Source organism: Meriones unguiculatus, chromosome 17, assembly GCF_030254825.1.
Source record: "Meriones unguiculatus strain TT.TT164.6M chromosome 17, Bangor_MerUng_6.1, whole genome shotgun sequence".
Taxonomy (NCBI): Eukaryota; Metazoa; Chordata; class Mammalia; order Rodentia; family Muridae; genus Meriones; species Meriones unguiculatus.
This window is the reverse complement of record NC_083364.1, coordinates 94,270,890-94,292,557: the sequence shown is the minus strand read 5'-3', so window position 1 is coordinate 94,292,557 and position 21,668 is coordinate 94,270,890. Positions and strand designations below refer to the sequence as shown.

At 49.2% G+C, this 21,668-nt stretch overlaps 1 protein-coding gene across 2 annotated transcripts in view; it reads left to right on the top strand.

Moving 5' to 3' along the window:
• The window catches only part of Rcan1 (regulator of calcineurin 1), a 79,453-nt gene extending 59,259 nt beyond the window's left edge, over positions 1–20,194 (top strand). Inside the window, exons 1-4 of one of the 2 annotated variants that reach the window (XM_021628787.2) lie at positions 11,548–11,830; positions 14,170–14,343; positions 15,596–15,755; positions 18,460–20,194. In XM_021628787.2, coding sequence (XP_021484462.1) covers positions 11,744–11,830; positions 14,170–14,343; positions 15,596–15,755; positions 18,460–18,632 — 594 coding nt within the window. In that variant the 5' untranslated portion in view covers positions 11,548–11,743 and the 3' untranslated portion in view covers positions 18,633–20,194. Of the gene's footprint in view, positions 1–11,547; positions 11,831–14,169; positions 14,344–15,595; positions 15,756–18,459 lie in introns of those variants that run through there. The other variant, XM_021628781.2, reaches the window with a different exon arrangement.
• Positions 20,195–21,668: the final 1,474 nt, after the last annotated feature.

The window sequence follows — 21,668 nt, the reverse complement described above, 5'->3', positions numbered from 1 at the left end:
GGTCTCAAGCTGGGCCACTCACTGGTTGGCCATTCCCTCAATCTCTGCTCCATCTTAATCCCTACACTTCCTGTAGGCAGGACAGATTTTGGGTCAAAGATTTGTTGGGTGGGTTGGTGATGCCCTCCCTGCGCTGGAAGCCCCACCTGGCTGCTTTCGTTTCTGCTTAAGTTCCTACCTTAGCTTCTCTTGGTGATTGTGACCTGAAATAAACCTTTTTCTTCTCAAGATGCATTTGGTCATGGCATTTATTACAACAAAAACGCAAACACATGAGAGCTCTTTAAAAAGTGATAGTTGAATGGACAAATTCATGATTTTCTTTGAGACCTAAAAGCCTGACTGATGTGGCTCCTGAGAGGTTTCCCCGTAACCGAGTTCTTGCCTGGAATTTTCCCATTAGCAATACATTCCTTTGGAGTTGAGACTTTGATCTCCAGAATTTGCTGATTAAATACAAATTCTCTTGGAAGGCCTTACACATTAAACAGCTGTTATCATTAGTACTGCAATGGGGAAAGTTAGGCAACATTCCAGTCTTGTTAGAAGGGTGATTCCAAGGAAGGAGCATGCAGAGAGAGAGAGAGAGAGAGAGAAAGCCTGGCCTGACCCCAGAGAAGTAGAAACAGATGAGCAGGGACTTGAGTCACTTCCCACACAGCAAACCTTCCAATGGGCCTTAGATCCTCACTGCCCGCCTTTCACTCCTTACACTGGAGTGTGAGCCCAGAGCCCCACTCACACTAACTCGAACCTTGGCCCAGGCAATCACAGGACAGAACTTCTCCCTAGCACATGAGTGCCCCTGATTTACTGCAGATACCTCAGACAGCAGCAACTCACTAATTGGGTATTTCACTGAAGATGGTTGGCAGAACAGGTTTTTGTTTTGTTTTTTTAAAGTAAAATAGTTCTGGTAAATTTTTGGTTTAAAATGGATTAAAAAGATTAATGGCTGGCAATACAAAATATTGGCAGCAGGCATGGGCTGGGGTAATGGCTCAGTCAATAAAGTGTTTGTCTTGCAAGCAAGAGGACCTGAATTCAACTCCCAGAGCCCACATCAGAAAGCTGGATATGGCGATGCATGTGATCCTAGCACTGGGCCAGGCAGAGCAGACCTTCTTAGTGAGAGACAGCTTGTTTCATGAAAACAAGATGGCTAGGACCTGAGGAACTAACTACAGCTGGCATTATTTCTCTGGTCTACACACTTCCTTTCATTTTTATTGCCTGATCATTAATTAGATATTCATTTGCCCAAAGGGGCATGTTTTCATCTTGGTTCCACTGCCATGAGAGTTTTCTTAAATAAGTTTCTAGGAGTAAGTTGTTGGGTCAGTGTGAGGGTTTTAATGGACACTCCTGAAAGTTCAAACTTCCTTTTGTAAGACCTGGAGTCTCACAGCTCAAGAGCTCAGGATCGCGCCCTTCTCAGGAACACTCACAGACCACAACTCGATGCAAAAGCAAGAGGTTTATTCCAATCGCAATGAGGTCACCCCTCCAAAGACAGGCGACAAACCCGAACATGCAAAGCACAGGGTTTTTATACCTGAAAATCAGACCACTCTTGCACTATATACATTGGTCAGCAAGAATAGCATGAAGATAGTTTTCAGCTGGTTGTAGATAGTCTACAGCTGGTTATAGATAGTTTACAGCTGGGTTTTTTCCTCAGTTTTTTTTTTTTCCAGTTTTTCTCAGAACAGTTCACCCTGCCCTTCAAAAGCTATCTGCACTTGGCTTCAATTCAAATAATCAGTTGTTTTTCTCATTCTCAGGTAGTCCCTCACTTTATCCACCTCCCTTCAAGTTATTTATCTAGGTACATGAGCTAACGGTTTGTGGGTACCAGTGGCATTCTTGTGTTTTAAACAATGTTCTGTTTGTCGGAATTTTCAGACAATTAATGGTGAAACTTTCCAACCTTTGAAGCCATGTCTTATTTGGTAGGTTGGGACCAGGGACATTGGCCCAAGACCCTTCAGACATGAGGTTGATTCCCTGGCTGCCTCAGCTGTTGCCTTCTTTAGAAGTCACTTGAGCTGATGGCAGCCATTGTACCCATTCCTGAGCAACATGGGCAGCAAGGTACATTACTCCTGAGAGGTGTCCCATCTATGGGACTCCTCAGAGATAGAAATGCTGTCCACAGGGACCAGAACCACAGCGTAGCTCTCTCCACCTATGTGGTCCTAGGTCCCTATACTGGTTGGTTAGTTGGTTGGTTGGTTGGCTGGCTGGCTGGCTGGCTGGTTGAGTTGTTGACAACATTGATCACTGCAGGTACCAAATGATCCCCTCCCCCCAGAGCAGATGAGGGACTTGTAGAGCCGCCATGACCATTCCTCAGAATGAAAGAACCCAGGTGGCTCCCTCTAAAGGTTAAAAAAAAAAAAAAGATAAAGCCAGATTGAACGGTCTTCACACTTACTTTAAACATAGGATAATTGATCAAACTTACCCCACATCCTTACACGAACACTTTGAAATGCCATCTTCCCAAGATGATTTCTTTTTAAGAATCTTTAAAAATCTTGGGAGGCTGGAGCCTTGGCTCAGCAGTTAAGAGCATTTGCTGCTCTTACAAGGACCCCAGTTCAGTTCCCAGCACCCATATGATGACTTTAGAACCATCAGTAACTCCAGCTCCAGGGGACCGGATGCCTTTCTCTCGCCTCCATGGACATTGAGCATACATGCAGCAGACTGTTGACATACATGCAGATAAAACACTCATCCATGTAAAATGAATCTCTAAAAAACAGTCATCCTGGAACTACCTTCAGCCCTTCTCCAACCCTGCTTTTCTGAGACAAGGCCTCACTGTGTAGCCTGGATTGGCCAGGAGCTTGCTTTGTGGAGCAAGCTGGCTTTAAATCCATAAAGACCCTAGCTCTGCCTCCCAGGTGCTGGGACTAAAGGATTAAAGACAGCACCACCACCACACCTAGCCATACAGAACTTCCAGCTTCCACTCACTGAAAGCTAACTGTGTAAATGTGAGGGTTCTGACTCTCAGCCACCAGGCCCCCTGTTATGGTCTTTGTTTATGCCTTTTCTCACTGCTGTAATGGAATGCCTGGCAGAAACAGCAGGAAGGGGGGGACAGCGGGTGGGTGGTATTCGGGTTCACAGTTTAGAGAACACAGTCCATTGGTGGCTGACAGCTGTCTGTCTGCAGGAATCTGTGCTGCAGGACCTTGCTTGTGTCCTAATGGACTAGGAAGTGAGGACAGACCTGGAGGAGAGATGGGCTCTAACCCTCAAAGAACTGCCCAGTAGCCTCTGCTCCCCAGCTAGGCCTCACTTCCTCATGGTTCCACAACCTCACAGAACAGTGCTACCCCAGATAGGCCTCACCTCCTACTGGCTCCCCAGCCTTCCAGAACAGTGCCACTGTTTAACACATGAGCTGGAGGTAGGGAGAGGGGGCAGGGCATTTCACCTTCAAATGACAAAACAATTTTACTAGCGATTGCTGTTGAAACCAGTAGTGGTTTCTGTAGTCAAGGCCATGCCCATAACATGTCTGTCATGTAATTCCCAGGCTCTTATAGTGTAATTTCAGCAGTGCCCAGCAGGTCACCTAGGAGTGTGCCAGGCCTGCGGACAGGCTGTGAAAGATAAGTAAATAAATACAGCTAAAGAATTGCCGTCAGAGGCTGTGGGTGCAACACTCTATAGACGGGCCAGTGTGAGCCAGGATGGCCAAGCTGCCCTGCCTGTGTTCCCAGCGCTCCGCCCAGGGCCTGGCTCCAGCAGGTGGCTGATCACATGTGGATGAACTTCTAAGCCCCATGCTGAAACTTTATGTGCCTTTGGGGCCAATCCTCAGGGAAGGGGCTCTATTGAGACATCCAGTGGCCGTGACACCGGGACACTAGTATTGGAGAATATCTGTGTCCCCCAAGGTCATCTACTTAGGATGACCCTAACCACACAGGCCTCCTAGCCGGATGGCCATGCCCGCTCCCTGCCCCACCAGGAATTCTATTTCTGTATGAAAGCTCCCAATCTGTAAACATCGGCAGCTGCTTTTCTTCATGTGAGGGTGACTACCATCGGTGGGGGAAGACTAACCAGGCTGTTGTATTGGGGGAAAGAGGACAGTCCATGGGTCTCCTACATTCTAGCACACAGGCCTGAGGCCCAGCTCTGGCCTGGGAAGATCAGCATCCCTCTGTGACGTGATGGGAGCCCTGGTCTTCCTGAAGAACACCCAGGTGGTAGTGGGTCTTCTTCGTCACCTGCCGCTGTTTGCTGTCCCCAGTGCTTTTCCCATCATCGCCTCCCCTCCTAAAGGCTGACAGGCTTGCATACCTCTACGTGCAGCCTATCACACTGTGAGCCAATCAGCAGAGGACGCAGCCAGGGCAGAACCCCATGAGTGTGGAGGGTCTGTGCTGCTTCCACCTCAGAGCCAGAAACCAGCTGTGGACGGTGCTGGAAACAGCCACACAGCACATTTCTTCCAGGGCCTGGCAGGAAAACCTACTTCCCAGCTGCCTCTGGAGTCCTGTCTGTACTGAATTGGATATGGACAGGGTGCCTCCTAGCATGGCTATTAGGGACTGGATTTTCGGGGCTGGGGGGCGAAGTGTTTGTTTTGGGTTTTTTGGTTTTTTGTTTTTTGTTTTTTGTTTTTTTTTTGGTTTGGGTTGGGTTTTGTTTTGTTTGTTTCTTTTTTAGACAGACTTTCATGTAGCCCAGGCTGTTCTGGGACTTACTACGGAGCCAAAGATAGCCCTGAGTTTCTTATCTCCCAGGTGTCTTCCTCCCAAGTGCTGGGATTACAGGTGTGCAATCACACTAATACATGAAGGGTGGGAGTCAGAAGCAGGGCTCCCTGCTCACTATTCAACCAACTGAGTTGTGTCCGGCACTGGAGCTGGGGAGTCACAGATTCCTCCCTCTCCTTCAAGAGCTGTTCCCTGTTTTTCCCCTTCTGAGTAACTACCAATTCCTCACCAGGTCTCAGCTCTGTGTCTGCCAGCGCCTAGCCCCATGCCAGGCTGCCTAGGGGAAACCTCCAGAAGGTTTCCTCAGTCCTGAGTGGTGAGGGGGGATGAACTGCTGCCTGGGAAAGACAAGGGTTTCAGGAGGGTCAGCACCAGAAAGCAGGCTCACACTTCCGGGCGATGGTGCAGACTTGGAGCAAAGATTGAGCTGAGGACAGAGAAAGTCCTTTGGCACCTGGATGCAGGAAGACGGCCATGCTAGTGAGTTTGCAGGATCAGGTGGGCATGGGCAGACTCCCCACAGGCCAGGTTTTGTGTGAGGTTTGAGCAGCTGCCTTGGGGTGAGGACTGCATCAGAGCAGATGTTAAAAGTAAGCAGGTGAGTCTGCAAAGAGCCAAACACGAATGACTAATGGCTATGGCTGCGTAATCTCTAGATCAGTGCTGCCTCCCTTAATCCCCAGTGATGGTCTCCAGGTTGTTAGCAAGCTCTCTGATTTGCCCATGGCTGTTTCTTAAACTTTGCAAGCAGTGCTTTTCCAAGAAGTTATAGAAGGAAGGTAATCTTTATGTGCCAGGAAAGACTGCAGTAATAAAGAAACAGGAGCGAATAGGATTCTGAGCACAAGAGGGATTTAGCATCAAAGGAGATCTGTGATCAGGAACCTCTGACCTCCACCTCAGCAAGAAAGGTGCTAAAAAACTAAGTTCTCCTCCATTCTTGAGGGCTGAGACTGGAAATCTTCCCTCCTCCTTACCTGCCCCCTTCTCATTCCTCTTTTCCCTCCTCCTCCTCCTTTACCCTCTCACTTCCTCCCTTTCTTCTTCTTTTCTCTTCCTCCTCTTCCTCTTGTGCCTTCTCATTAGAATTCTCTTCGGTTGTAATTTTTATGTCCGCTGTAAGCTTTAACTGACCATGAGCTTCAGCCACTAAAATCTTTGCTAAGCATTTTCCCATTTAGCAGTATGGACATACAGCACACTTGCACCCATCACTTTTAGCTGTCATAAGCAGTCTTTAGAGTTCCTACACTAGCCCCAAATGTGAAACAGCACTCTTTCCCTGTGAGCAAGCAGATTTTTCACCAGTAATAAAAGAACACTGAGAACAGTTAGCCCCTGGGTCCATCTGTGGTCTCTGTATTCCCTGATTGCTCCTAAAATGGACCCCGAATAGAAATTCCTCTTAAAGATACCAAAACAACTGGCTGGAGAGATGACAGGGTGGTTACAAGCATGGCTGCTCTTGCAGAAAACTGGGTTTGAATCCCAGCACTGACATGGCAGCTTTCAGCCATCTCTAACTCCAGCCCCAGGAGATCAGACAACGCCCTCTTCTGGCTTCTGTAGGCACCGGCCGCTCACTTGTGCACCTATGCACACACAGGCCAACACTAATACATAAATTACAATCTGCAGCTGGGGGAGGAAAGAGACCAGACAGGAGTTCCTTCTTCCACTTGCGTGCCATCAAGAACATGAGGGGTGGTCTCTGTGAGAACCCAAAGCTCCTGCGCCTGCGGCAGCCCCCACCCAAGCTTCTGTGGCAGCCCTCCCCCTCCCCTCCCCCTCCTCCTCCCCTTCCTCTTCCCCCTCTCCAGTATTGGTAGGTGGCAGGCATCCCACCAAGAGCACTGTCTGTGAGTCTCTACCTAACAGACTTCCAGGTGCCCTGATTTTTCACTTCCCTGGTGAGTTTGCAGGCTGGCAGGCCAGACATTTAGGACACATCAAAAGGCTACTGGTGACAACCCCCACCCCAAACACACACACTCTTCCCTCTGCTGGAGAATCAGAGAGAGTCTATCTGCAGGCTCCTATGAGACCCTCACAGACCTGATCCCCCTCGGAGCCCACCTACCCCTCACCATGCTGTCTGATGTTTTTAAAACACTTGTGATAGTGACAGTGTACCTCAGAATCCCCCCACCCCTGAGTTCCACATCCAAGATCTTTCAGTCTCCAAATGGTTTTGATCACAAAGTTTTGATCATAAGTGAAGACGCACCCTGCTAGCCAAGGATGTTATTTGTAAGTCCTATACACCGGATGCCTTACGGTAGAGGCCGCTGCCACAACCCTGAAAACACCACGGAGCCTCTGTGCATCTCTGCATTAAGCCTCCCTAGCAGATGCTGCAGGCTGCTGCATGTACATCCTCTTAGCCCTTACATAGCAAGGACATAGCAGTACATCCGGGAATGCCCCTGGCACTCACTGGCAAGCATGGAGCCTGTAACAGGTGCCTTTGCCTGCCACCTCAGTGCAGCATGGAAGATTGTCACATGAGAACGCAACCATGATGCCAGGAAGACATGAGCAGCCAGAGGTGAGGAGGATTAATGGAGGAGAGACCATTGGGATGGGCTTTGAAGACTGAATAGGAGTTTTACAGCTTGAGCCCAGGAGTCTTCTCCTTACAGTCAACTAACAATGACTTCTAACTGGAAATCAATAGAGTAAAAGAAGGGGTGGCTTTCCACCAGCCTGGCTAAGGAAAGTCTAGGGATACTAAATAACTTCCAAGAGGTTGAAACAAAGGAAACAAATGAGTAAAATGGAAATGTCCTCAGCCTTGGAGGTGGGGGTGCAGTGGCAGGAGATGCAGCCTGTGTGAGAGCCTAGCTTCGATTCCAACCCTTTGTACTACATCCTTGGCCCTGCATGGTTTGCACATCCAAGGCACGCTCAGGTCCTCTCTCAGCTTAGCTGGTTTTGTGACACCTTCCTTGGAACTATGTTGACTCTTCTTGGTTCTCACAGTGGGAGTTCTGAGGTCGTGTCCCATCCCCTGTCCTTCCCCCAACACCACATTCTTCCACAATGGCTTCCATGAAAGAACACACACCTCATAGAGCCTTGGGTGACTAAAGGCTGTTGCTCCTTTGACTTCGGACATTTGGTTTCCTGTTCCGAGTGCAGCTTTTCCTGAGTTCTGCCTGGTGAGCTTTGCTCTGAGCACCGCTGCCCCAGTTCCTCCCCTTTAACTAGCAATGAGAATCGGTAATGCAGCTGTGGGGTTGGGCTGTGGGGTTGGTACAGTGCTTACCTATCATGTAGAAAGCTCTGGGTTCAGCCGCTAGCCCCACATAAACTGGGCATAGCATAGTGGAGCATGCCTGTAATCTTTTAAATAAGTTAATTGTTTTTATTTTTTGTGCGTTGCTGTTTTGCCTGCAGGTCTGTCTGTGTGGGGTGTCAGATCTTGGAGTCACAGACCGCTGTGAGCTGCCATGTGGGTGCTGGGCATTGAACTGGGTCCTCTGGGAGAGCAGAGGTCTCTTAACATCTGAGCCATCTCTCCAGCCCCTTTTTTGTTTTTGTTTTTCTGAGTATACCTGGCTGTCCTGGACTTGAACTCACAGTGATCTGCCTGACTCTGCCTCCCTGGGTGCTGGGATTAGAGGGATGTGCCACCATGCCCAGCTACATGCCTTTGATCGTAACACTTGGAAAGTGGAGGCAGGAGGATCAGAACTTTAAAACCAGCCTGGGATACATGAGACCCTGTCTCAAAAGAATGCAACTGTCTTCCAAACCTCAAGGAACATGCAAGTAAGAAAATGCACCTTTAAAATACTTGAATTGATCAGCTTTCTCTTGGTCAGGAAATGTCATGACCTAAAAAGTAATCCAATTTGTATGAGAGCTTTAGAAATCTGAATTCATGTGGAAGAGACAAAGAGCGGATACAGAAAAGGGAGTTCAGAAGAATGTTAATTCAGAACATGGCTGCTCTGGCAAGAGGTCACATTCAAAGACCTTCTAGCTCTGTGTGATCTGGCTGGAATACAAACACACCTTCAATTCAGGAGACAGAGGCAAGAGATCAAGAGTTCAAGGCCAGCCTGGTATAGAGCAAGTTTCTGGTAAAGAAAAGCTTAGGTCCAGGTGTGGTGGTACACGCCTTTAATCCCAAACAATGAAGTTAGTTTGTAGAAGGAAGCACCCATGTTTGAGAGTGATGTCTAATTGAGTGGCAGAAACATGGGCAAATCAGAGACTTGACAGAATAGGATGTGCCCAACTCTCAAAAGAAGAAAGGGAAGGTACTTAAGGGACAGTAAGAGAGAAAAGGAGGCAAGAAATCAAACCCTGACTAAAGGGTCTAAAGCCTTATCCATTGAGCTATGCAGGCTTCCTTCTACAACTTTACTTTTCTTGTGCTGCCTCTGGGCACAGAGGTGGGTGTTCCTGGAGCCCTGCCTTCTGCCCCCTTTAACAGATGGAGGATCTAAGTGCTCCCAAGGAGCCAGGCTGCCCAGGTGACACAAAAGGCCTCCGCCAGCCCGACATCCCTGGAGTTGCAGCCAAGGGCACTTTCTCTGCTAACAGATCCTAGGTGGCCTCTCCCCTGCTAGGCCAGGGCTCTAGGACACTGCGTGATCCGTGAATTCATTGCAAGATGGCGCCCTGTGCCAGTCTCCCCGCACAATGCCGCTGCCACCGGAAGCAGCCCTGTTCCTTGCAGGTCTCACACTCAGTACATGAAATTTGATTTAGATGAAGCCAGTCCATTCAGTCACAGAAACAGAATGGCATGTTTTGTGTGGCATCAGGGACAGCCTAGTGAAAGAGGTGTCACCTCTATGAGAAAGAGTTGAGCAATGTTCTACTACTTTGATGTCCTTTCTTTCTCCCCTCCTCATTCACATAATGAAATTAACCCAGCTCTGCCCACAGAACTGAGCTGCAGTGTGTCATTTACAAGAAGAGAGAGAAGTTGAGGAGGCAGCTCAGTCAGGAAAGACTTTCAAGCTGTGTCCCTAACTTTGACCCTAGAACCCTATAAAAATATCTGGGGTTATGGCAGGTGTTAGCAGCACAGCACTGAAGACAGAGACACAAGCAGATCTCTGAGCTTGCTTGGCAAGCTCCAGGTAAGAGATCCTGTCTCAAAAAAAAAAGAAGAAGAAAAAGAAAAAAAGTATACTTCCTGAGAAACAGTACCCAAGGCTGTTCTCTGGTTCCCATGCACACGTGCATGCACACATGTGGCCAAGCATGCTCACACTCACACACACGTTATGAAATCAGGCTCCTTGTCCTCCTCTGTTCCCCTTTAACTTTGCCAAGATGGACTCCAAGAAAAGAGAAAAGGACGAAGTAGGAGCCTAGTCGAGAGGGGCAGCCTTATCTGGGGCTCTTAGAAAGATGGGTAGAGTGCTGTCCTGTACCCCACTCACCAGACCCTTTCAGCACCTCCCTTTCCGCCCTCTGTGAATCCCCACTGTCCCCCGCTCTCCTCCCAGAGCCACCATTTCTCCTGGTGTTCGACACATACCTACTGCTCAGGCTTCCAAACATTTTCGGTATAAATGTACTGTTGGGGTTGGCAGCCCTAGGTAATTTGGCAAAGCAAACACCATAACTGGTTTCTTACATAACCCCACAGCTGGCAGTTAGGCGCCAGACTTTGAAATTAAGCAACACTCGAGCATCTGAGAAGGCTTGGCTTTTTTTTTTTTTTTTTTTTTTTGGCGGGATTAATGTCCTGTTTGTTCCTGTTGCATATATTTTTAATTCCTGGCTGACTTTAATAATGCTTTGAGTGAAGCTTCCGATGTGGAGGGCTTTTAAAAGCTGACTGCACCTGGAGAAGGTGGCAATACTTTGAAGTGATAATGAGTTTGGGGCAAATGCGAAGGACTGATTATCCAAGACTGGTAGTAACTGGCGTCCCTGTGCTCTGCAGCAAGCCGCCTCACCCTCGAAGGACCGGAGCCTGGCCGGACACGCCTATCGCTTGCAACCTGCATTCCTTCCATTTCTTCCTCCTTTTCTGATAAAAAAGAGAAGTATTTAGCTGTGGAACAGAACTCCCCTCAGTTTCAGAGCTCAGATTCTCTGCTGGACTTTTGTTTCTATGGCGTTGGCGATCAACTCAGGTCAAGTGCCCTACCATCAGCCCTCTAGGACATCCTTTGCTTGGGTTTTTTTTTTTTTTTAAGAAAAACGCAAATGTTGCCTATCCCCGGCCCTCCAACTACAGTAAGGAAGTTTTTCAAAGGTGGACCCTGTTTGCTCTTCTACATTTATCCAATGAAGTACGATGGTGAGGGAGTAAAAACACTACATTTCAAAACATCCCCTTTCCCCCTTTTTTTCTTAAAAAACAGAGCTCACTGACCAAGACATTTCAAAATGTTTCTCTGATGCCCAACAAGAAACATGGATTGAGGTTTTTGTTTAGCTTTTTTTTTTTTTTTTTTTTTTTTTTTTTTTAAGGAAATAACAGAGTTAGCAACTCTGCAAGACATGGGTTTCCAGGTCTCTTGACCCTCAGGACTCCCTTGGGGCTAATTGCTGTTTACAGCTCAGACCTTGGTCCCTTCTCCTTTGTAACATTTTCCATCTTAAGCAGGGCCCGCCCCAGTCAGCCCCAGCAGCATGTTGTCTGGGCAGCTGAGTGGAATTACTACCAGTGGGAACTATGCCGCAAGAGGGGCGGGTAAAGCTTCAACGCGCAGCAAACCTCAGCGGCCTTTCCACCCGACGAGCAGAGGTAATTAGCATAGGGAAAATGACTAAGGTGTTGACGTCATCTCTTTCCAGTAGAAACTTACACTTTGTCCCTGTCTGCCTGCGAGCTTGCGGGACTTGACTCAGGAATTTGCTGTCCAAACAGGATGCTCTGGAAGCCGAGCCCTCTCCACCCCCAGGGGGCTGGCCCTCCTAGGAGCTTTATAAACCCGGCTGGAGAAAGGACTCGCCACCTCGCTCTGGCAAAGGAACCTCCAGCTTGGAGCTTGACTGCGCCTACCCCATAAGAAAGCAGAATGCATTTTAGGGACTTTAACTACAATTTTAGCTCCCTGATTGCCTGTGTGGCAAACGGTGATGTCTTCAGCGAAAGTGAAACCAGGGTAAGGTTCCTCACGGACGTGATTTCTGAGCATTTTCCAAGCACTAATTGGGACGATTAGTCAAGGTTCTCAGGGGTGGGTGGCTCTCTCGTGGGGGTAAGTACTTAGAGACTTGAAACTTAGAGGCAGTTGCCTGAAGAGTGAACTGGGATAGGTTCTGGGTAAGCTCCATCTTTGAATGCTTCCAGGTTCCTTGTGCTCGGGAGGTGCCAACATTGCGTGTGGCCACACTGAGCTCCTGTGAACTCTGGAGGGGGGCTGCTTCCAGCTCGTGCTCCCGGTGTCCCTGGTGGGAAGTAAATACTGTGACTAGAGTACGTGTTTGCAGTAATGACAGGGTCTGCCTCCAGCTCCCTGATCCCTCTGACTGGAGAAAAATGCAGGCATAGCAAATATTAAAACTCAGTGTGGGGCGAGATACAGAGCTCACCGAAGTAATTAATTAGTTATCTTCGTCACTGTACTTCTCCATTTGGTAAAAGACGTAAGAGGTTTTTTTTTTTTCCCCATCAGTTACTACCAAGCCATCTAGTTGATCTCTAATAAGAATCATATTGTGGGGTGGTGTTTGCGTGCTTTGCTTTATATTCAAGCCATATGTTCAAGGGACATGTAGAGAGTTTAATCATGTTAGCTACTTGTGTATAATGTTTGAAGGACTGGGACAATAGTTTCAAATTAATTGTAGAACACATTGTATTCACAGACATACTACAGACTTGCTGTGCTGAATATTGGTCTGATAAGTGAAATCATTCAGTTGCTTGTCGCTTAAGTAGAGATACTTTGAAACAGCTGTAACAGCTGGGCATCTACTGTTCTAACAAATAAGCTTACTTCATGATGGTGGTGTGGATTTAGCAATAATGTGTATTCTCTGGTACTCTGGTTCTGAGCCCTGACTTGCATTCTAAAAATATTCATCAAAGTCATCTCTCCCAAATTCTGAATCATAACTTCAGAACTACAGTTAGTCACAGTGCCTATTGATGAGGTCATGCGTAATTCCAGCTTTACCAAGACACCCTTATGCCAGAAACTTGCCCAGTGCCTAAGAGGTGGAGGGGAGGACTCGCCCAGCTGGTGACATCCAGGTCAGATGTCAGCTCTGCTCTCCTCCACACCCACCTCTGTGCAGAGCCCCTAGTGGGCGAATCACAGAAAGGGCCCTGAGCTGAAGAAAAGCCGAGGAATGCACAGAGCAAGGTGGAAAGACTTCTGGGCTCCCCAAGCCACCTGCTCATCAAGAAGAGAGCTGGAGCTACGAGGCCTCTGTTCCCAAAGACGACTGACTTGGAATTTTCTGCTCCCCTCTGCGCTTCCCTCAGTGTTCCCAGGATAGGCCTGTCAACAGCGCACCCTCTCCTGCCTCAGTTGATCACCTCTGCAGAGAGCACCTCTCAGGGTCCAGGATCTCAGCACCCCACCTTCCAGAAGTCCCACAAACTGTCCTGAGTGTTTGGCTTGTAGAAAGGAACTGGAAAAGCACCTGGCTTCTAAAAGTTCACAGATCCCCCTGGAGTCCTCATGAGGGGCAGCCCTTCCCCCCCTCCCCTCCCTTCACCCTCCCATCCAGCACTGCTGCAGGAGAGGGTGGGGCTCCCCAGCCTTTCCCGGGAGGCTGATGAGGTTTTTCCAGGAGCTGGGAGCCAAGCTGTAATCCCTGAATCTGGGCTTTCTATGCTAAGAACTCGGCATTTCCCAGTTCTCAGCAGTCCTTGCCACAGCAGAGGGAGGCGTGCACCTGCCTGAACCACAGCCCCTGTGCAGATGGCCCATTTGCGGCGCACTGACTTTTAAACCAGTATTCCTCCAGAGAGTTAAAGAGTAACAGACTGAGATAAAACTACGGGGGAGTTCACAAAGAGCTCCCTTTCAGAGGTGGTGAGACTTCCTTTTAAGGTCGTTGTTCCTTGTTCTTCAGTTTTAAAAAGGGTTCTTTCCTCCCCTTCAAATCTGCTGCAGGGCCTTGAGCCCTAAAGAAATATTTGAAGAACACAGTATCCACTCTGGCTAGACAGCGGAGTCACGGGATATCAAGCTAGGATCATGAGTAGCCTGGCTGAACCTCCTTGGAAAATGCTTATCCCACTTTAAAAAGAATCGGTAATTGTTCTGCTCTACTGTCTTCTTCCCTTCTCATGAGATCATGTGCAGGAGTCAAGTGGCGGTGCACAGAGTGCTTACCCTGAGAACGCCTCCCAGCCCCGACAAGGAACAGGCAGCAGCGTCACCTCAGAAGGGGCAGCCTTCTCTGGGGTCCCTGAAATGACTGAAAACTCACTGCTTCACCTAAGGCCGCAAATAGGTGGATTTTAAGCCCTTTTATTATTTTTCAGGCCAAATTTGAATCCCTCTTCAGGACGTATGACAAGGACATCACCTTCCAGTATTTCAAGAGCTTCAAACGTGTCCGAATAAACTTCAGCAACCCCTTATCTGCCGCCGATGCCAGGCTGCGGCTGCACAAGACTCAGTTCCTGGGGAAGGAAATGAAGTTATATTTTGCTCAGGTAAGTGTGTTCATTGTGAAGAGGTTCCTCCCTCACAGCTCTTGTGCAGCAAAGACCTTATATGCTGGCTCTGTTCTACGCTGGAAACCAAGAGCTCACCTCAAGCAAAGCAGGGTCCCCACTTTGAATTCTCAGTCTCTCTCACCTGTTCTACAAAGGAATCAGGTTCATGTGAAAACAGCCTCAGAGACAGTAACCCTGGACCTTCCTGGGTTAACTCATAAGGGGAAGTGAGCTCTTGTTCATCCAGGGAGCTTGCAGGCTGCTCCTGTACACTGTACACGAGGATTTGGGTCCTGGGTCTCTGAAGTTTCTCAGGGATTAGGCTAATGACATGTCAAGAGCTGTCTCCAGCTGGCGCAGGTTCTCCAGGCTTCGGATAGCAGCTCCCTTTGTAAACCTGTATACAGATCAGCGTACAGATCAGCATGGGATGGGGGACAATTCTGCCAACCTCCAGTACACCTTCAAGGCAGCCCCCAACTTCCGTCTGATATTAGATTGCCAGGGAAAGAGGACGAAGCTTCCAGAATGTTATTCCCAAGGAAACTCAGTCCTTGTCAGGCTCTGAGCCTTCTCACGCCACCTCCACTCCCAGAGATGTTCCTTAGCCTTTGGGCCTGACAGAAATTGATTCTGAGATCCCTTTCACCTCGGTGGTGGCTTCATTTATTCTGAAGTTTCCTCTGTTCGCTTACTGCTGGCTTAGTGCAAGGATAACCTGTGTGGGGTGAGGCTCACAGCCCTGGTGGGGCCTCTCACCATATTGGCACTGTTAGGGTTTCAACATGAAAAGCTGCTTGTGGGCTCTTCCGTTTGAAATCTTGGGTCCTTAGTGGTGCTGTTTTGGGGAGTTAGGGATCCTTTTAGAGCTGGGGCCTACCCCAGCCCCTCTTCTGGTTGAGGCCCCTTTGCTTGCTTCCTGGTTGGCACCATGTAGCAAGTTACCACATGCTTATACAGCTCAGAGCCACCATGAACGCCATGCCTTCTTCACCATGCTGACTATGCCCTTTCAAACTGTGAGCCAGGCTCAGTCCCTGCTCCCTCCAGTTGCTTTCACTTAGTGTTGTGGCCACTAGAAAAGTTCACCCAGCACAGGCACGAAATCCAGAGCTCAGTCCTCCCTTGGCTCCTCACAGACCACTTCATGCTTCCTCTTGGGATCATACCTGGGCCATTGGTCTGTCCTTGTATGTGTGCCTTCCAGAAGCTTCCATGAATGTAATGATGAACTGATTTCTTTCCTCAGACTTTACACATAGGAAGTTCACACCTGGCTCCACCCAATCCAGACAAACAGTTTCTCATCTCTCCTCCTGCTTCTCCACCCGTTGGTTGGAAACAAGTGGAAGACGCTACCCCAGTCATAAATTATGACCTTTTATATGCTATCTCCAAGCTGGGGCCAGGTAAGCAGTGCCCTCAGGGGGCCAGAGGTCTGGGAGGTGTGGGGAGATTGTCCCAACACAAGACAGTCATCTGTCTGGGGTCCCCTTAGCTCACATGACACCGTGCACCTGTGGACACTGCATTCTTCCACATTGCGACAGCTGGTGCTGGTGGCCCTGGACTACACAGGCTGCCGGTTTTGTGCTCCACCATCCCCCAAGTGTCCCCTGAATCTGTCCGCTCACCCACCAGGCACACCCGTGTGGCTCACTCCCAGGCCCAGATCATGTTGCTGTAGGTAGGGTGAGCAGCTGGGTTTCAGAAAGTTTAAACAGCCTTCTAAGGAGTTCATCTCCAACCATTGTTCTTACCTGACTTTCTTAATGGGTGGGAGGAGAACCACAGGTCATGGTGAGGGCAGAGCCTTAAATGAATCTCACCATTGGAACTCTGGGCCCCAGATCAACCACCACCCAGTAAACAGTCAGTGCTCAGAGCCCAGTATGTGGGTTTTGGAAACTGTAAAATGTTAGTCCTCCTGTCCTATGGATAGGCCTTGCCAGAGGGAAGGCTGGAAGGAAGGTTCGGGGTGGGGGGGTGCAGAGATGTGATCCCTACTCCTGTCCCCACATACAGCAAGCCGGATAAACACTGCCCATCAGCTCCTTTTTCTCCTTGACCAGATATCTGACGTTCCTTTAGGGAAGGGTTTCATTTCCGTGGCCCATCAGCAGTTTCAGGCTGAAAGATTACACTTCTGAGAACGCAGCCTAAACAGAAATCCCTCCTGGGGTACAAAGTGAGAATCGAGTTACTACTGCTAATTGTGGCATCAAGGTCAAAACTGGAAATGGCCTGTGTGAGCAGGGAGCTGGTTCACCATGGAAGCTCCTAGGGAAGCTGAGGGTTTGGAGTCTGCGGGTGTGCTACACGTGGAAGGCAATCCTTCCATGGCAGTCTTCCTCTGCAGCACAGGACCAAACTATCCCAGAGGCAGGAAGTGAGGTGAGCCTTCTGTCTCTGAGACAGGCATGAAGGGGCTGAAGCATCCCTTTAGGAAGTCTGCGCTGGATATGATGGAAGCTAGAGTAGAGGAGTGCCCGCTGGGATCCGTGACTGAATTCTGCACTTGACAGCAGCCTTCGGGCTGCAGAGAGGCTTCCAGAAGGTGACCCGCCCCGAGCAGGTTGGCCTTCCTCTGTTTAGTGGTGAAGTTAATTCTGGTTCCTTGTCTGTTTTTGTATCTCATTTTCTGTCTCAGCGGAGTTTCTCAGGACTGCAGAGGTCCTGCATTTCACAAATGCAGCCTTAAATCCCGAGCCTTCTGCCCTTGGGCCAGTGGTAGATACTTACAGGAAAACCCTCCATTTCCAACTTTTCCAGTGACCCTCGATACTGGGAGAGCAGAGGCTCCTTTGCTTCTCAGACAGAGCAGCACTTTAGCCCCACTGGTTGGATAGAGGCCAGGCTGCCTCCTTGTTCATCAGTGCTGGGCCTCCCACATCCGAAGGGTGTGCTGGAAAGGTGGAGGTCAACCAAGCTGCTATATCAGCTTGGAAACTTAGCCACTTCAGCAATGGGGTTCAAACCTGGGGCCTTAAATCTGCTGGCAAACACTTCTTGTCTGGCCTATGTCCCCAGTACCCTCCTTTTTAAAAACACAAATCTAGATGGCATTTGTCAGGCGTGTTGTGTTGTGAGCATGCTGCTGGCTGCTCTGAATCCGTTCTCTCCTGGAATCGGCCCCACTGATGCCATTGTTGCCCCATTCAGAGAAAAGGCAGAGGGCACAAAGAAGTGACACATCTTGCCCACCAGCCCTACTCACTTCCGGTCCACAGTGGCCACTCTGCCATGCTGCCATCCAACCACTTCCAGCACAGGCCCCCTCAAGGAATGTCTCAGACCCTTCCCTCTTGGCCTAATATCTCATGACAGAGCTCACCCTGCCCTTGCTTCACCAGAGTGTTGTAAATATGACTGTGCCTGGGCAGGCTTGGGCTAGCCCAGAAGAGCAATGAGGGAGTGCTCCCAGTCCCAGTTAATAGGCGGTAAAAGATGCTGTGGCTGAGGACATCACCCGGATGGTGGAGTGCTGGCTTAGCATCATGAAGCTCTGAGTGTGGCCCTCGATGTCCATAAGTCAGGCATGGCGGTGCAGAACATCCAGCATCCAGAAGGTGGAGGCAGGAGGAGCAGAAGGTTAGGGTCAGCCTCAGCTATCTCAGGCCAGCCCGTACTATACAAAACCCTGTCTCCAAACTAAGGAAAGGTTGCTGGGGCTGGACAGATCCAACACAGACACACATGTGTGCACGTAGGGCCTCCTCACAGCTTCTCATTCCCGGTGGGCTCTGGAGCCCCAGCTGGAAGCCTTGTAAGGGAGGCACAGGACGCTTGTTCCAGAGGAGCTTTGCCCATCGGCGCTCCCCAGGCCACCCTTGCAGAATGCTGATGGCAGCCCTCCAGTGGACACCGGAAGGGTTAACTAGCAATGCGCACTTGTGCTCTCCCTCCCTGCACTCAGTGCTTGACTGAAAGCAATTCTGTAGTGGAAAGTGTGCCATTTTGTGAGTAAGCCATCCATGAGGGAGGCACAGGTGCAGAAGACAGGCAGGAAGTGGCCAGGCAAGGCCTGGCCTCGGTCCCACGCTCCCTCCCGCCCAGCACCCTCAAGGACCTGCCCTAGTCGCCAGTTACCATGCAGCCATTCCCTTCCCCTAGGGGAGAAGTATGAGCTGCACGCAGCCACAGACACCACTCCCAGCGTGGTGGTCCACGTGTGTGAGAGCGACCAAGACAATGAAGAGGAGGAGGACATGGAGAGAATGAAGAGACCCAAGCCAAAAATTATCCAGACAAGGAGGCCAGAGTACACACCCATCCACCTCAGCTGAACCGGCGCACACATCTTGATGGCGTGTCCTGAACCCCACTCGTGGGAAGGAATCTTTTACTGTGCAGGTGGCTGGTCATAGCTTTGGAGGTTAACAGCTGTGACCACTGTGGCAGGAATTCCAGTTCATGTTGCTCAGAAGAAAAGCAAGGCCTCATCTCCTTGTTCTGATACCGCACCTCAGTCCATGCCCTTGGCACCTGGGAATGTCTTGGGCCATTCGCTGAGTTTGTGGTAATTGCACAAGGACATTTGGGGACATCTTGAGAAAACTGATAATGGTAGTGTCTTGTACTCGCTCTTCTCTAGGTTCTGTTTTTGCCAAGGACAGGTTGACTGGTGGCTGAGAGACACAGTTTAGCATTCGGGGTCCAGCCCCACTGGCAGGCTGCGGCACCCCGCAGAGCCGCCAGGTGTCCAGTGCAGAAGGTTGTGGGGCAACCCCAACACCATGTGGGAACTGTCCTCCTCATCTCTCCCCTCGTCTTCTGACGTCGATGCACGTAGATTCCTGGGTCCCAAGACCAACCTTTGTTCACGTGCGAAATTGTGCTGTTGTTTTCCATCTTGGGAAGGTAGGAGAAGCAACGGAACACTCTCTTACCAATTTCCTGGTCCCGGCTCTTTCTCTGCAACCACACACAGGTGGGGTTCCACCTGGAGACATCCACTCGTCCCCCTGTCCAGTGCATCATGTCATTTGTGCTTTCTTGAAAAAAAAAAAAAAAAGTTGATCTGAGTTCCTGTGTAGAATTTAGTGTCTACGATGGAGAGAGGTTTCACCTCCTGCTCTTGGCGGGCAGAAGTTTTAGTTTAGGTGTTTGGGTTCAGACATCAGTTTCCATTGTTTCTTTCATGTAGTGGTTTGTGCGTGAATTTCAGCCAAAAACCTCGTTGGGAAATGTTGGTTGAGACAGTTTTTCACCCCATTGAAACATGAAGATAAACTTGTAAATAAAGCCAAGAGCATCTCTTAATACCTGTTATGTACCTGGGTGAAGATAGAGGGCAGCGGGAGTTTCAGGCTACCTGTGACTTGTGTGTGGTAGAAATTACTGTCGTGTGTTCAACGGGGTGCGCTCGGAGCATGTGAAGTACGTGGTAGCTGTGTGTTGCTAGTTAGAGGGACACAGTGCCTTTCCCCTTTCATTCCGGATGGACCGTGACACTCGGTAAACGTTTGGGAATTTCTCCTTGTCTAGAATCATGTGTGTCTGGTAAATAGGTATCCTATTTTGGTCTTACAATGCCATTACAAAGTCTGTCACTCTGAAACAGCCTGATGCCAATTAACAGTGCATGCTTTGGGAATCAGAAGGTGGTTTCCTCTGGGGAGCAAATCCGTTGGCATTCGTTTTTCCACTAGTCTGCAATGACAAATGGATTGAATGTTCTCCCAACCCTGTTTCCAGCGCTCAGGGGGAGGGAGCCAGCAAAGGAGAGACCATCTCATAGCCGTGAGTGTTTCTAGTCCAGCACTTTTGAACCGGAGAGGCTAACCTCAAAGATATTTTTTTTAACTGCATTCTATAATAAATCAGCACAATATGCTCTTCTGGAGAAGTTGTTTGTCGTTTTCTTTCTGGGACTAGTCATAAGAGGGAACATCATTTGTCAATTCCTGCTGTTGTGTTATAATTCAGAGTGTAACACATCACTCGGGGAAGGGCCAAACAGATAAAACTGTGGCGGGCAGAGGACAGCTAGTGCTAGCCTGTTCTTTCCTTTGGCCCTGTGGGTCGCAGGGGTAGAACTCAGGGCATCAGGCGTAGCTGCAGGCGTTCTTGCCTGCTGAGCCACCTTAAAGGCCAGTTTTGTTCAGCAGATCTGAAACTCTGCTCACCTATTCCCTGGAAAAGGGTTTGTGAAGCTCCTGGCCAGCCTGCAAAAACCTCAATTATTTATTTGCTGAAATATGGAAAAAGAACACTCATGTTGATCAAGATTAACATTAAATATTCCTTTGTGGAAATTTACATGCTACTCTTTTTAATCCAATTGCTCAGAGCTAATGATTGAACAGATTTGCTAACTGACTGCCTGGGTAGAGGGGCATTTTTTTAAGTAGAGATACAGCATGGGGTTCCCCTCTTTTATTCTAGATGACAGAGACCATGTGCTCTGCTGGCTCCAGGCACGAGTTCATAAATAGCCCTGGAAGAGAGCTGAGGTGTTACCCCATAGCTGACTTGGAGCAGTTCTCCACACAGCTGTGTGGAAAGGTGCTGGCCTGGCTGCTGAAGATGCCAGCCCTATGGTAGAACTCACAGGGCATCGAACACCCCATGCGAGACCTTTTTTGAGTGGCTTCATGGTGGGCAGGATTGCCCGGATCTGAAGGGCCCAAATGACAACATGCCTAAGCCTCTGGTGCTTTTGTCTAACAGGCTCAATAAAGTGAGAATGGCAGGGGCAAAGTGGGCGGGTAATGGTGTGGTTTGCTGTTGATCAGATGTAGTTCTGAAACAGTGTATGCCTCACATTTCACTGCTGCTGGAACATACGTCTGAAGTGGTTTAAAGGAGGAAAGATTCGGCCTGTGGTTCCCAGGTGCAGCCCATGCTGGCTAGCTCTGTTCCTGGGCCTGGTGAGGCAGACAACAGTGCAAGGGCATTATGAAGCAATGTTGTTCACCTCATACAGCCAGGAGGTAGAAAAGGGAAGGGGCTAGGGACCAAGTATTACATTACAGAGGTACTCACATACATACTGTAACCCCCCCCCCCACCTGTGACCTGTTTCTTCTAGTTAATCCTTACCTCCTAAAATTCCTACAAGACAGCGTCACTAACTGAGATGACATGGAGAAGACTCAGCCCTTAACACGTGCCATGTAGAAAACATCTAATATTCAAACCACAGAGACTTCATGGGTGTCTTAGTGACCTGGAAAGTAAGCTTGATCATCCCAGGAAACAGTTCTCCTTGGCATGAATGCTGAACCAAGTTGATACAAGCACACAGTGTACAGGATGTGGTAGTTCTTGGTGCTATGAAGGCTTGGGGTTCTAGACCGTGATTTGTAATCAGCAAACAC